The sequence below is a fragment of the Myxocyprinus asiaticus genome, chromosome 38 (genome assembly GCF_019703515.2).
Source record: "Myxocyprinus asiaticus isolate MX2 ecotype Aquarium Trade chromosome 38, UBuf_Myxa_2, whole genome shotgun sequence".
In the NCBI taxonomy this organism is placed as follows: domain Eukaryota; kingdom Metazoa; phylum Chordata; class Actinopteri; order Cypriniformes; family Catostomidae; genus Myxocyprinus; species Myxocyprinus asiaticus.
The window spans coordinates 4,048,704-4,064,499 of NC_059381.1; the positions used below are offsets into that span (position 1 = coordinate 4,048,704).

The window sequence follows — 15,796 nt, forward strand, 5'->3', positions numbered from 1 at the left end:
AAAAGAATTATATATATATATATATATACACACACACACCTTTCCATTTACCGTCAGGCAAGTATCCGTTTAAACATGCAGGTGGAAAATTACTTAAATGAAGAAATAAAAACATTATAATATAAACATAATTATGAAAATAATCACTGAAATATAAATCACGGATCGAGGTGAACGTGTTTTTGTATTATTTTATGTTTTAATCACAGATGTATAGGCTGCAGAGTTGCGTTCACAATGAACTGCTCTGTGGAAATAAAGTGAACTGAACTCAAAGCACCTCCTGAGCTGAGATCATTTGCAGCACTCATAGATGATACTGTTCTTGCAAAAAAAAAAAAAAAAATTCAGACAACAGAAACAAAGAAAGAGTGAGAACCTTTTACAAACACGTGTTCCACGAGACTGCACGCATCCATACAAACATACCTGCGCACAGATGGCTTTTTTGTCATCTGTTCTTAATAATATAATAAAGTGTGATTCTTCAAGTGCCTGTCTGAATTAAATCATAATAATATCATAAATGTGCGACAACTAGTCGACTAATGACTTAAATTAACTCCTACTAGTTGAGTAGGAAAATCTTTGGTCGGGGGCAGCCCTAATATATATATATATATATATATATAGAAATAAAAACATTATAATATAATTATAATGATGAAAATAATTATATATATGTACACACACACACACATATATATATATATATATATATATATATATATATATATATATATATATATATATATATATATATATATATATATGTGTGTGTGTGTGTGTGTGTATTATATATTTTTATAATGGATTTTATATAGTTTAGCCTAACCTGGGTCTGCAACAAGGCCAAAAAAGTCAAATGTATACATAAAAGGCCTTTGAAAAGCACCAAAAACAAATGATGGAGGCCTGGTTAAAAGTTTCCTAATCAGTTTCAATGTGACTTTTGTATAACAGAAAAATGTTGAAATCTGCCCGTTATTATAAAAATCAAACCCTCTGACATGAAAGTGCCCAAAGTTGAAGAAACACCCATGATATACAGTATATTAGTCAGTGTGACAAAGTCATGAAGTGGTCATCAAGGGATGATATAACAGGACCTAGAGGTCAAAGCGATGGTCAGGGTGTCTGCATGGTGTGTGTGTGTACCTGTCATGTTGTCCGTGTTGAAGTTGGTGCTGTTTAGAGACTCTGGCAGTCTGGAAATACTACAGACACATAAACACAGACAGACAGAGAGAAGTTTAAAACTACATGTATGCATAGAGGCTACAAATTAGTATAATAACAAAAGCAAAACAGCCATCACTTCACCATTGACTTTCATTGTATGGAAAAACATGCAATGAAGTAAATGGTGACTGAGGCTAAAATTCTGACTAACATCTCTCTTTGTGGTCCACAGAGGAAAGTCATATGGGTTTGGAACAATCAAATGAGGGTGAGTAAATGTTGACAGAATTTTCATTTTTGGATGAACTATCCCTTTAAGATTGCCAACAACACTATGACAACACTGTCTGTGACTTTTGACTACTACAGCAGGTCTCTGAATAACTTCCCTCTGAGTTCAATCCCCTTCTGCTCCTCTGAGACTCATCTAGTCCTACGGCAAACCCATTAGGACACTCAGCCCATTCAACTTACATAAGACTGAGCAGCTGTCATACAGAGGAGCTTCAACAAAATAAACTAACCCTGCTTCTCTCCTCTTTGCCTCTCTGAATCTTATTCATGTTTATAAAACACAAACACACGTGCAGCCTGAAACAGCCCTTCATCAAAGAGCTCAACAGCCCAAATTAATCCCAACTCTCATAGTTAGCCATGTACATCAAGCCAAATTAACTTTTAATCATGTGCAGGATATAGATATATAGATATCAACAACTAAACTTTCAATAGTTGACATGCTAGGCTAATTCTTGATATCAGGAATGGACTTAATAGTGAAAATGCTTCTTTTTGGTATCAGTAGTTACATTTGCACTAGTAAAAACTTTAATTCTTGATATTTTATTTTCAATAGTAGAATTTCACAATTATCTCACATTCAAAATGCGATTGCAAAGACTTCTTACTAGTAAAAGGTTCATGTTTCATGTTAATTAATTGCTTAACAGACTCGTCAACTTGCGACACACACACACGCAGCGGAGAAAATGTCAGAGAGAAGCGAGGCGAGGGGGTCTGACATAAGTGAGTGTGTGTGTGAGTGGTCGCAGGAAGGGAAAGAACAATGCCATGGTTCTCCCATTGAAGACATTTCGGCAGCCGTCCAAGTGATAGCCTATTTAGGACTACCGAGGCAGATTTAATGATCTTGCAATCAGCTAAAGGCTTCTCATCTGCACTTTCGCATGAATGTAGGAACCAGTTCGCACTAATGATCTGCTCTTCTCTCTGGCACGCGCGTGCAACAACCGGGCTTCCCTCGATATTGCGGAGCACAGACCTCAAAACTGATGTGACCAATTTCAATACTAGTGAGACTTCTCTAGTTTAAAGCGTTACGAAGGAAGACAAGTCAAACCTCAGTAGGCAGCCCTGACATGCCAAACAGCACTGTGGAGAAAGAGCAACACTGTGCTATGCGCTAAAAAACAAAACAAAATCATTATCACCTTTACAAAATTGTTTCACGATTTTACATGAGTAAAAGTAACTTATATTTTTACAAAGTGTTATAGTGTCATATAAAATCATCTAAAAAGGTAGAATCTATTAGACCTCATTTTCTCTCAACAGTGGCAGTTGTAGTTCAAGTTTCAAGATGTGTTTCAGCTAGTATTTATTTTTTCATAAATACTATAATTTGTTATTATTATTACTATATTTAAGACTAGCTACACTGACCTAACCATGGTAATGAGGAGCCTTTCCTCCTGTGTAATATGTAATTGGGAAACAAACAGGATAATAATGGGCTCATATAAGTAAATATGCACTTACATTTTTAAAAGGGGGGGGGGGAAGAGAAAACTTCCTGTCGCTTTTGTTGTTGACGTCAACAACAAATGTCACTCGATGCATGTACTTGAAAACCATGAACAAAACTATGCAACATAAAAGAAAATGCAACCCAGGATACATTAAGTACAGGTTACGTTTTTACTATAGTGGGTCGCCACTTGATTTCCCATGTAAAATCTGTCCCGAAGCAAAACCAGTTGAGAACCACTGAATTAAAGGTACAGACAGGAGCAGTCTGGCTGTGCTGTCGTGCACCTACAGGATATATTAATTATTAATAATCATAGGACATTCCTTTAAAAGCTCACACAGATGATGTTATTTTGCATTTAGTAGTTAATTTAACATGCTATGCTAACATGTAAACTAACATGCTTTAGTTATATGACGTTATAGTTTTTTTTATCATGTTTATAATTCAGTTTATTATTATAATTCTGTTAGCTTTCTTATTTATTCCATTTATTTTCAAAAGGGAGACTTTTTTTTTACACATACTTCAATTTAAAAAAATGGTTTCAAGTTTCAATTATAATAAAGCCAATGGTTTTTTTTTGGTTCAACCAAAAAAAACAAAAAAAACTTCTGTTTTCACTCCTTTAAGGGTCATTGTAACTGATAATAATAATTGTGTAATACCGTATACCACGAAACCGTGATATTTTCTGAGACAGTTATCGTACCGTGAAAATCTCTTTCCATTGCAACTCTACTCACCACGCGCCCCACCAAGAGCGAACCACATTATAGCGACCATGAGGAGGTTACCCCATGTGACTCTACCCTCCCTAGCAACCGGGCCAATTTGGTTGCTTAGGAGATCTGGCTGGAGTCACTCAGCACGCCCTGGACTCGAACTCGCGAACTCCAGGGGTGGTAGTCAACTTCTTTACTCGCTGAGCTACCCAGGCCACCCGATTCATTTTTTTAATCGTGATTAATCGCATAATTTTTGTAGTTAATCGTGATTAACCGCAGATTTGAAAAGTGCTAAAACTTGACACTATATATACTTATTTTCTTGTCAAAATTCATTTTGTCCATCTTAGGAAAGGAAACAAAACAAAAAGTAATAATTTAATGTAGTGCCCGGCCGATTAGCCTTTCACCGATATATCGTATTGCTATAATATGTTTACCGATATGCACAGATTGTGTGAGTCAGTGTAATGACTCCTGGCGGACACATTACAAAGGTTCCACCCTTCACACCAGTGTTTATGCTGTGGTGACACCTATCATATTACTTCTGAAGACATGGATTTAACAACTGGAGACATATGGATTACTTTTCTGCTCCCTTAATTTGCTTTTTGGACCTTCAATGATCTGGCCACTATTCACTTGGACTGTATGGACCTACAGAGCGGAGATATTCTGCTAAAAATCTGTCTTTGTGTTCTGCAGAAGAAAGAAAGTCATACACATCTGGGATGGCATGAGGGTGAGTAAATGATGAGAGAATTTACATTTTTGGATGAACTATTCCTTTAACTGTATAACAGCTACAGCTGCAACTTTGCTCAACAAGACTGTGTAAACAGTGTCTCAACAAATTGTGCACCTTTTTACATAATCTACAATATTTTGAGCAGGACTGATGGAGCCAAACGGATGCACCAACACATCACAGCCAAACAACTTCCTCTTCTCACGTTTTCTTGCACTGTTTGTGTTGTGCTAGCCACAGAAACACACACAAACACTCCTATCAGATATCAGAGTTAAGTAGCTGACTTACACAGCTGCTATCATCTTACATCTTATGTTTCTCTACAGGCCTACCAACTGATTTATAATGGTGACAGTCTCACTAGAGCTTCTGTATTCATTACCTCACAGCATAGACCTCTAACTTGACCATCAGTGTCCTTCAACTGTTGGCTATTAGAGTCCTGCTGATCTTGGCAATGTTGTCGCTTCATTTAGGCATCATAACACTGATCTAATTTAAATACAGTGCTATACATTTACAACACTACCTCTATAAACAAGTGTAAGAGGGTAATAACCTACCTATATCACGCCCTTCATGTTCAGATGGCCACAGGGAGGTTATATTGATCACACAGGGCATAGTTTATTGCTCCTTAATTATGAATGCACAAGCTGTCCAAAAACTGAATCAAATTAGTCTGACTGAACTCATTAAAATATTATTTATGATGTCAAAAACATACTGGCTAACCAAATGGTTTAAAGATCATGCTATGAAGGATCATTTAACTCTGAAGGATCATGTGGTTTTGTTTTTAACACAGGGGCTTTCAGATTCACAACTTAAACTTCACACACACACCTTCAGAAACTAAGATCAACAACACAAACATGTCATTCAGACACTATTCCACCCCAACTGCTGGTTTCAGCCCTTATCACACACCAGATGCACACAAAATATGAATAAAACAGTATATAGATGCATATTAATGTATATATTTATCAACATAAAATATATTTAAAAAATTATCAATGCAAAAAAAAGAGTGGCTACTTAGATTATTGTTAAATGTCTTGATTTAAAAATGCATACATTAACATGCTTTATGAATTTATGAAAGCACATAACTGTCATTGCAATCAAATTGAAAGTAATGACCAATAACATCGAGTGCATGATATCCGAGACAATACAGAAAACATTTTTGAACAAATTTAGTGTTAAATATTTTAGTATTAAATTTAAATGACATTTTTATTCAGGCTAACATGCTGTCTTCAGACAAGACTCTTGACAGAATTTTAAAAAAAATAAAAGCGCTTCACCTCAGACTGATGTCAATCGGCAGTATCTGATCCTCTCCTACCACCGAATCCATTTTGTATCAAAACAAGTTTTAGTGATGTATTAAACATATATACATATATATCTCAAAACATGATGTCCGTGGTGTTATTTTTAAACAGTTGGCGGCAGATCGTGTGATTCAAAGCAGACGTTGGAACCGCCATTTTAGAATACATGACATCACCATGCGAGCTCGCGCATAGTTCAAGAGGTGGACGGTTCGGTCTTGCTCATGAATATTAACGTTGTCGGGAGACAATTTGTATTCATGACAGTGCACCTCCAATGTACTTGAATGGGGAACACTGGAATCCTAAATTGTGCTTCGTTACCTCAGATAACTCTTATAAAAACTTTTTTTTTTTTCTTTTTAGGCATTTTCCCCGTCTTGCATAGCTAACACGCATGCAAGTTCTCGAGTTGATTGACAGGCGATATCTGAATCTTATAGGTGATTGGCTATTTTACCTGTAAGGCGGGGCTTCCTTTCGACATCCGTTGACCGTTGGGCGTTCCAATTTCTCCCATTCATTTTAATAGACGTGGCCCGTCTCCGAGGTTATGCTGACGTCGTGAAGTAATGTTTACCACAGGCCTTATTTATCTCTTAAGATTAAAAACCCCATTATAAAAATCCAGAGGGAACCTATGGCGAATTCTCTTCTCGGTTTTTGGACTACAACCTAAACAGCTCTTTGAAAGAGCAATAGCTCATGAATATTAAGAACCAAACTGTTCTCACGGCGGTACTATATTTTTCAAATGATAAAAAAATATCTATCTTTACTTTTAAATGAATTCCCAGTTTACAACATTTAAATTCATACTAAAATACCAAAAATATAGAAAACACAATAATTAAACCAGGAGAAGAACAGTCGAAATTTCTTGCTGTCCTCTAACAGGTCAAAACAAGCAACTCATTTTTTTCATAAATATTTTTCATAAGTTTTCATGAACACGTAAGAACAACAGGTGAAATTAAAATATATTTGGTAAAATTGCTCCAAACCGAAGACACAACACAGATTTGCTTGTATAATTTATTAAATCTCAGTGTTCCTCTTTAAAATAAATCTATGGTAAATAATAATAAAGAAAAAGATAAAGCAAAATTTTGTACAATCCAAACATATACAAGAGAAAGCCCTGCTCACAGGAGTCCCTGGAGTGCATACATTCTTTACTGAACGCACACACACACACACACACACACACACACACACACTCAGTGGCAATGTGTTTCCACGACAATCGGGTTCCTTAGTGAATAATTACAAAAAAGTACATTAATACTGTCAGCAGCCAGTGTGAATACACAAAAAAGACAAAGTAATGGATAATACGGGGTCTGGGTAGCTCAGCGAGTAAAGACGCTGACTATCACCCCTGGAGTCACGAGTTGGAATCCAGGGTGTGCTGAGTGACTCCAGCCAGGTCTCCTAAGCAACCAAATTGGCCCGGTTGCTAGGGAGGGTAGAGTCACATGGGGTAACCTCCTCGTGGTCACTATAATGTGTGGTTCTCGCTCTCGGTGGAGCGCGTGGCGAGTTGTGCATGGATGCCTCGGAGAATAGCGTGAATCCTCCAAACGTGCTATGTCTCCGCGGTAACACGCTCAACAAGCCACATGATAAGATGCGCGGATTGACGGTCTCAGACACGGAGGCAACTGAGATTCGTCCTCCGCCACCCGGATTGAGGCGAGTCACTAGGTCACCACGAGGACTTAGAGCGCATTGGGAATTGGGCATTCCACATTGGGTAAAAAACGGGAGAAAATAAAAATAAATAAATAAATGGATAATACAGAACCATTATTATGATAAAACATTTTAAAACTATGGCATTGAAAAGCAGGACACTCTTTAAAGTCAACATCTACACACACACACACACACACACACACACACACACACACATCCCTTTTTATGTTGTTCAACAGATTGCATTGTTAAAGCGGAAACATACTTCACGCAAGTACGCAAACGCAGACGTGAGTGCTTGGCCAACGCGTGGTCCCATTGTACATACATTAGGTGCGCTCTTGCGTTGCTCTGGCAGTTACAAACCTCAGACCACAAGGGGCAATAGATTTTTTTAGGCATGACCACAAAACCGGTGCTGCGTCCGAAACCAGGAAAATGCTGCCTTCGGAGGCTGTATACGGCAGGATGAAAATAAGGTGCTTTTCAAACTGTTCAGAGACCAGTTCCTTAAAAGTTCCATTCATTCAAAATAGCTGTCAGTTAAGACATTAACTGATTAGGCGACAAGTCAGCTGCCTACGTTTTCGGATGCAGCCCGGATGTGGTAGATGAGTCGATAGTTGAGGAGTGGGGAGAGACACGGAGAAAAACAAGTTAGTTTGAATGGACTGGGGACAAAAAGTTGTATTTATTTTTTCAAAAAGGTTTAACTCAAATTGCTGCCTCAGTCCGCCATGACAGTTGTTGATTGAAAGAAGAAAATCTGCTCTAGCACCCCTTGTGGCAACGCTGAGAATACAGCGCGTACTTGCGTTGTGTTATGAATTGAGAGCTGACACATTTCACAATGCAACGACGCATGAAATCAAGCTTGCGTAGCACGGTGCGTCTGCGTTCACGTACTTACATAGAGTATGTTTGGGCCTTAAAAAAGAGCATCACCTATAAACAGAGATGGGCAGTATTTCAATTAAATGTATTTAAAATACGTATTTAATTACTTTTGAGTATTTTGTAATTTGTATTTTGCTGGACGGAAAATAATCAGATGTAATTTGTAACAAAATACTTTGAGAGATTGTATTTTGTGTATTTAAAATACTTAAAATACTTAATCAAATATGTCATTTTATTCTCAAATAAGACAAGAGCTTTCATCACCAGGCTTAATAGGACTACTAAATATAGCCTATCGCAGTTTTTGGCTAGATGCAAGTAAATCACGTGCGCTCGTTGTGAACTGTTTGTTTTCCTCATGACCAGTAACCCAAGGAAAGAAGCTGCTTCGGTGCAAATTGCCTTAAGGTAAAGTATGTAGTAAAATATACTATCAGATATTGCTCACTGAATGTCATTATAGGACAGAAGAATAGAGCAATTAGCAAATAGCTGTGCTGCTTTAGAACTTGTGAATTTACATGCTAGCTTGCAAGTGATGTTAGCTTGCTAGCTAACTTAGCTACTTTTGTTCCTATGGACAAAATTAACTTTTTAATAGCTAAATTTTGGCGTTTTTATAGCAGTTAATATTCATTGTTGTCAGCGAAATAGCATGCGCCATTCTCTTGAGGATAAGGATAACGTTTTTTATTACTGAGATTTCTGTCTCTGGAAGGTCAGTTTTGTGTGTCTTTTTTCAAATGAAAAGTTTTACAATATGACTTATGAAGAATAATTAATCAAACTGAAAATGGGGGGCCTGGGTAGCTCAGCGTGTATTGACGCTGACTACCATCCCTGGAGTTGCGACTTCGAATCCAGAGTGTGCTGAGTGACTCCAGCCAGGTCTCCTAATCAACCAAATTGGCCCGGTTGCTTGGGAGGGTAGAGTCACACGGGGTAACCTCCTCGTGGTTGCGATTAGTGGTTCTCGCCCTCAATGGGGCACCTGGTCATTTATGCGTGGATCGCAGGGAGTAGCATGAGCCTCCACATGCGGCGTCTCCGTGGTGTCATGCACAACGAGCCATGTGATAAGATGTGCGGATTGACGGTCTCAGAAGTGGAGGCAACTGAGACTTGTCCTCCGCCACCCGGATTGAGGTGAGTAAATGCGCCACCACAAGGACCTACTAAGTAGTGGGAATTGGGCATTCCAAACTGGGAGAAAAGGGGATAAAAAAAAAAAAGTATTTTTATTTATAAAAATAAAACTGAAAGTGAATTGACTCCATCCTGGCTAATGCTTCCATATCAATAATTCTTTAGTGTCTTCTTATGTAAGTTGGTAGTGCTTTTTGAATTCTGTGGGTATTACATTGCAACTGGTAATCTAATTAATCATTTGTTTTCTTTAGTTTTAAGTCCAAGCCTTGCCAGGTTGCCACATCTACAGAGGAAGCTACACCGGTACTCAAGTAAGCGATGCTAGATGGCAAATACTTTAAAATAGTGAATCAGATTCCAAATGGAAAGATAGAGGCTGAATGTCAGCTGTGCACAAATAAAAAGGTCATTATATGTGGCTCTCTTGCAGCGACATCAAATTTTAAAACCCAATTGAAACGAGGGCTCCCTGAAAAACAAAAGGAATTTGAGGAACATAAAAAGAGTTTGCCAGTGGAGAACATAAGAAACCCATGGCCTCATACAAACTCATCTTTTTGAGCATGTACTAGTGGCAGTGACACAAAATAAAGTTGACTCTCTTGTAACATCCTTTGTTACTAAACGCATGTACCCATTGGCCACTGTTCAAAGAATTCATAGAATTAGCACAGGGCCATTGCCAAGGTGCTAATGTAATGTCAAGGAGAACACTCAGAAGAAGAATTGATGATGATTTTAGTACTTAACAACAAACTTAAAGGAGAGACTTAAGAACATATAATATGTATGCACCACTGCTGACATCTGGTCAACAAAATAAAGTAGTTACATGGGAGTTACTGTGCATTGGAATCAGCTGCTCTTGCTTGCAGGTGTTTCCCCAGTCCACATACCTATAATCGCATTGCAGAACGTCTAGAGGAAATCCATACAGAATATGGACTAACAACTGACACTATTGTGGCTACTGTAAATAACAATGCATCCAACTTCGCAAAGGCATTTGAAGAGTTCAGTATCACAGTTGTTTCAGAGGAACAAGATGAGACTGAAGAGCAGGAACATGATCTTTCATACATTACAATAGATCCAGAGGGAGAAGAAGTGTCAGAGTGTGCCATCATTCTACCACCCCACATCAGATGTGCCACACACACACTGAGTTTGGTTTCAACCACTGATGCCAAAAAATCAATTAAAGACAATCAAACTCTCTCTAAGCTGAATCATTCATCAGTGGCAAAGTGCTCAGCCCTATGGAGTGCTTCTGGCAGACCAAAATCTGCTGAAATACTCAATGAATTGACCGACCAGCAACTCAAGTCACCCTGCATTTGTAGGTGGAATTCTCTTTATGACTGTTTGAGTCAGCTGACATCTCTTCAGGAGAAGCTTCCTGAGATCATGCCGCTTTGCAACTCCCACCATTCAAAGTAGAAGGACTTGATTTCATGGAGGAATATTGCAGAGTCCTCAAGCCCATTGCTATTGCTATTGACCACCTTCAATGTCAGACCTCATGCTACTATGGTGACCTCCTACCTACCCTCTTTGCTGTTCAGGCTAAACTACATGACCTGCAAGCCTCAAACCTGCGGTACTGCTCACATATTTTGCAAGCCACCATAGCTGGCTTTGAGAAAAGGTTCAATAGCTTCTTACAGCTGAAGACTGATGTCAATGAAGCCAACCTCGCTACAGCATCCTACCCATTTTTCAAGATGAGGTGGTTGCCTCCCAAACTAACTGGAGAGAAGAGGACACATCAACTCATTCTGCACTCAGCTGAAGAGCTTGGTCTTCTGTCAGAAAGTGACACTGCTTCATCAAACACCACTGAAGAGAAGGAGGATGACTTCTTCATCTTCTTTGACCACGGTAAGGCTAAATTACTTCCACTTCAGAATGTCCGTAGCGCAAACTGCAATTTCAGGAGTTAATCATCATAAATGAAAATTCATCAATGTGTCATTTGTTTTTACATTTTTGTGTTAAATGGAAAATTCCTTGTTTCACTGTCTGCGTCTACTGTCTCCAATCCCAACAACAGGAAGTGACAGTGAGGTGGGTAGAGAGATGTTACCAAGCAACAGCAAAGCATAGTTGGAGACCCTTCACTTCCTGGAGGACCCCGGGAAGGACCTGTCTTCACTGGATTCATATCCACAGATCAAGCTACTCTTTGTGAGATTCAACACCACTTTGCCATCATCAGTGCCAGTTGAGCATCTCTTTTCCTTTGTAGGCATGGTTTACTGCCCTCACAGAAGGCGACTAACCGCTAAACTGTTGGAGAAGTTAGTTGTGCTAAAAAACAACTAAACTGTAATGGAAGGATTGTAGTGTAAGGGGGTACATGAAGGAGAATATGTTTTAGAAGTTGTTTAAGGAGGGGAAAGCACTTCTCTTTCTCTTATACTGAATGTTTTGTATCTTACTAACTGTAATGGCACTGTTCATTGTCTCTTGTACTTCTTCAAATGACTGCCTGTAAAGTTAGAGATTTAGGAAATTAGATTACACTTATTGTAAATCACTTCTGAAAAAGGCATCTGCTAAATGCCTAAAATAGTGTTACAGATAATTTTGTATGTATTTTTGTATTTTCAAATGACAAATTACTTGTATTTTAATTAAATACATTTTCTCACACCAATATTTTGTATTTTATTTTAATACATTTGATGAGCTTTTTGATGTATTTGTGCCCATCTCTGCCTATGAACAGCAGCATATGGAGAGGTATGAGAAACCTAAAACACAGGATGCATTTGTAACAATAGCAACGTGCCAGAGTGTTTACATAAATCATAATTCAAGTAGTGGAAGTGTAATCTATGTACGTGTGTAAATTAATACTACGGTAAAATCAAACTTCCTCCCAACAGAAAAGTGCCACATGCAGTTTTCTGCCTAAAAACACTGAACAAAGAAATAATTCTAAAACACATTCATTTACTCTGTCAGTCAAACACAGGCTCCACCCATTCTGGATCTCCTCAGCTCTGCTATGTCACAGCGCAGTGGCCAATCGAAGTGCAGCAGCTGGTGATCCAATAGGAAAGCAGGAATCCAGTAGGAAACGGGACATGAAGAAGCTCATTGACCAATAGGAGATCGGAGGCCTGCTCATCAGCAAGAGCAGTTCAAGAGCAATTAAATTCATTTGGAGACTGGAATATAGCCCAGTAGCCAATCAGAAAGCAGCGGAGCGATCCAATAAGCCGATAGGAACTGGTTTATTATTTTCTCTTGGAGCTCGGCCGTTTGGCCTGCCACAAGTGGCCATGGATGGTGAGAGCGTCTACGCTGACAGACACGGATTTTGCAGGAATGACAGTGAATTGTTTGCGGTCGGAGCTGTATTTGTAGAGTCTGTCGATCATTTTGCGACTGATGGCTCGTGGCCCGGTGCCTTTCAGTTTGAGGATCTCCTCCGTTTCGGGGGAATATGAGTACAGCGCTCTGAACTGACATCCACCATCACGGAAAAGGATTATCAGGTGGTTGGACTCACAACGTTCGATTTCCTGTGGATTTAGAGCAACAACTTGTTACATACTGAACATAAACACGTTTGACATTCTGTTTCCATAAGTTTAGTAGCCGTTCCATAATACAACAAAAGTACAAATTATGTGACAGTTTACTTCTTTTATCATGTAAAACACACTGAAAAAATATTACTTAATATCTATGTAACATTTTTGCATCACACATTTTGAGTAAATTCAATTTCTGGTCATTTTATGTAAACACAACTAGAAAACCTTTGTTAGATATACTCAAATGTATCAGTTCATTCAACTTTATTTACTTAAAATGGTATGTCACACAAATAAGATTTAACAACCAAGTTGTTTCAAATTAACATTAAAATATTTTTCTACTTAATTTATTGGACTCTATACAAAATAATGTCTGAGGTCAGTCATTAAACTTGATTCCCCAAAAAGTGCACATAAAATTGCACTTCAGCAATGCACATTCACATGCGCAAGGAAAAATTATATGAATTGAACAGGATCCAACTTCACCAAAGGGAACACTACACGGAACAACATAAATAATACTAAAAAGAGCTAAAATCTCTATGAATTCTTAATAACAACTAATTAAATGCCCCCAAACAAACATGCTTAAATCATTCAAGTGCAAGGGTTTATGGGTATTCCCCACAACCTCAGTTCTGTACTTCACCGTTTGATATAGTAGTACTTAAACTGGAATTTTATGGAATTTTAAGCCAAAGAAGTTCAAGAAACTCAAAATAATTAATTTACTTGAATCATTTAAATTCAACTTAAAATTGATATTTTGTGTTGTACACATGAATGAAAATCAAGTAAAGTTATAAATGTTATAAATATGTACATTTCTGAATAGAAGCTATTTATTTTCATATGTTACGGTTGTTGCTTACTGCACAACATACTGTTTAGGGATGCACCAATGTATCAGCTTCTGATTTTTATCAGACAATTATTGACCAAACCATCGGCAAGAAATAAGCATGAAAACGCCAATATGAAAAACAGATGGTTGATTTATAAATAATTAGTAACACACTTTGTAAAAAACGCTGTGAATTTAAATGCACAATCTAGAAATAATAATAGACACAATATGTAGAAGGGTTGGCACTACTAAAAACATGTAATATTTAAATTTAAAGTTTTTATGTTAATGCCGAAAAACGCGATAAACCGACGTGTCAAAAGCGGCACTTACCTACAGGCTACATGATAAAACCATTCAAAACGCTTTGACTTCTGAGACATCTATATAATATTAACTAATGCTGCATGATTGATTGAATTAAGATTGAGATTGAAATATGACCTTGCGTGATTACTAAACCGTAAAAGGCTGAGTTTCTGCATTCAGCGCTTCAATCAGCACTGTGTGAGCAAGTGGCGCCCTCTAACGGCATGGATGGCATTATTCATTATCTATTATACCAATATAATACAGAATTTAAAAGGGGGTTTTGTTCCTTTGGTTTAAATTTTTTAGATTTCCACTATGTGTGAAGCGGAAGTGAAAATTCTATTATGACCAAAATTACAGCAACCAAAATGCAATGGGGTAATTAGGAGTCGTCGACGAAACGCTGGAAGAAAGGAGAGTTTGCAAGGGAAAATCAAGATAAAAAGGGGTGAAGAGTGCATAGAAAAGAGTCAAGTGTGTATGTAAAATGTCGAGTGTGTGTGTCAGAGAGGACAGAAATGGCGCCCACACAACGAGGCGCAAACAGAGACACAGCGCAACGTCACGGAATGTAATGCTCTCGCTGCAAACGAGAGGACGAATTCGTAAATTAGGAAATTCGCCTGGATCTTCGCTGGCTGCATCGCTACAGAGAATGGTGGTCGAGATTGGATGGTGATTATCTCCAGACGCAATGCCAACTCCGAGCCATGTGTGTGGGGCTGCAAGAGAGATCCTAAAAGGGTGAGTGTGTCGTCTTTTCTTGTTGCTGGCCGCAGAGAGTTGGAAAGAGTGACTGTAAGCGTCTGACTTCAGGTATGAGCCCAGATACATTTCCTCTTTGTCTCTACAAGCCTGTTCATATCCCCCCACAATGCTGACTCCGGTGTACTATATTCCTGCCTCAATGCTTTAGCGTGGCGTGGTATAACACCCACATTAACAAACAGCGCAAACACACATCACACACATTAATACTTTAAAAGGGTATTGTTTCATGCTAATGTGCTGTTTATTTGAAATGTTTGTGGTTGTTTCTTTTTTTTTTCTCTCCCCTTTTCTCCCCAATTTGGAATGCCCAATTCCCAATGCGCTCTAAGTCCTTGTGGTGGCATATTGACTCGCCTCAATCCGGGTGGCAGATGACGAATCTCAGTTGCCTCCGCGTCTGAGACCGTCAATCCGTGCATCTTATCACGTGGCTTGTTGAGCGCGTGTGGAGGCTTCACGCTATTCTCCGCGGCATCCAGGCACAACTCACTACGTGCCCCACCGAGAGCGAGAACCACATTACAGCGACCACGAGGAGGTTATCCCATGTGACTCTACCCTCCCTAGCAACCGGGCCAATTTGGTTGCTTAGGAGACCTGGCTGGAGTCACTCAGCACGCCCTGGATTCGAACTCGTGACTCCAGGGGTGGTAATCTGCGTCTTTACTCACTGAGCTACCCAGGCCCCTGTGGTTGTTTCTTTGTATTGTGGACTATAAATTTAATGGGACTGAGAAGGGCTGAAGCACAACTCAACGACATTGTTGGGTAATATTTCTAAAGAGAA

General features: G+C 38.6%; 2 protein-coding genes across 6 annotated transcripts in view; both read right to left on the minus strand.

Moving 5' to 3' along the window:
- The window catches only part of LOC127429291 (CDK5 regulatory subunit-associated protein 2-like), a 60,789-nt gene extending 54,865 nt beyond the window's left edge, over positions 1–5,924 (minus strand). For all 4 annotated transcript variants that reach the window (XM_051678242.1, XM_051678244.1, XM_051678243.1 and 1 more), the window contains exons 1-2: positions 5,749–5,924; positions 1,159–1,217 (exon numbers count right to left, since the gene is read on the minus strand). In XM_051678242.1, the coding sequence (XP_051534202.1) occupies positions 1,159–1,217; positions 5,749–5,801 (112 nt within the window). In that variant the 5' untranslated portion in view covers positions 5,802–5,924. The remainder of the gene's footprint in view (positions 1–1,158; positions 1,218–5,748) is intronic.
- Positions 5,925–6,654: 730 nt separating this feature from the next.
- The window catches only part of camsap1a (calmodulin regulated spectrin-associated protein 1a), a 41,589-nt gene continuing 32,447 nt past the window's right edge, over positions 6,655–15,796 (minus strand). For both annotated transcript variants that reach the window (XM_051678250.1, XM_051678251.1), the window contains exon 19: positions 6,655–13,058. In XM_051678250.1, the coding sequence (XP_051534210.1) occupies positions 12,771–13,058 (288 nt within the window). In that variant the 3' untranslated portion in view covers positions 6,655–12,770. The remainder of the gene's footprint in view (positions 13,059–15,796) is intronic.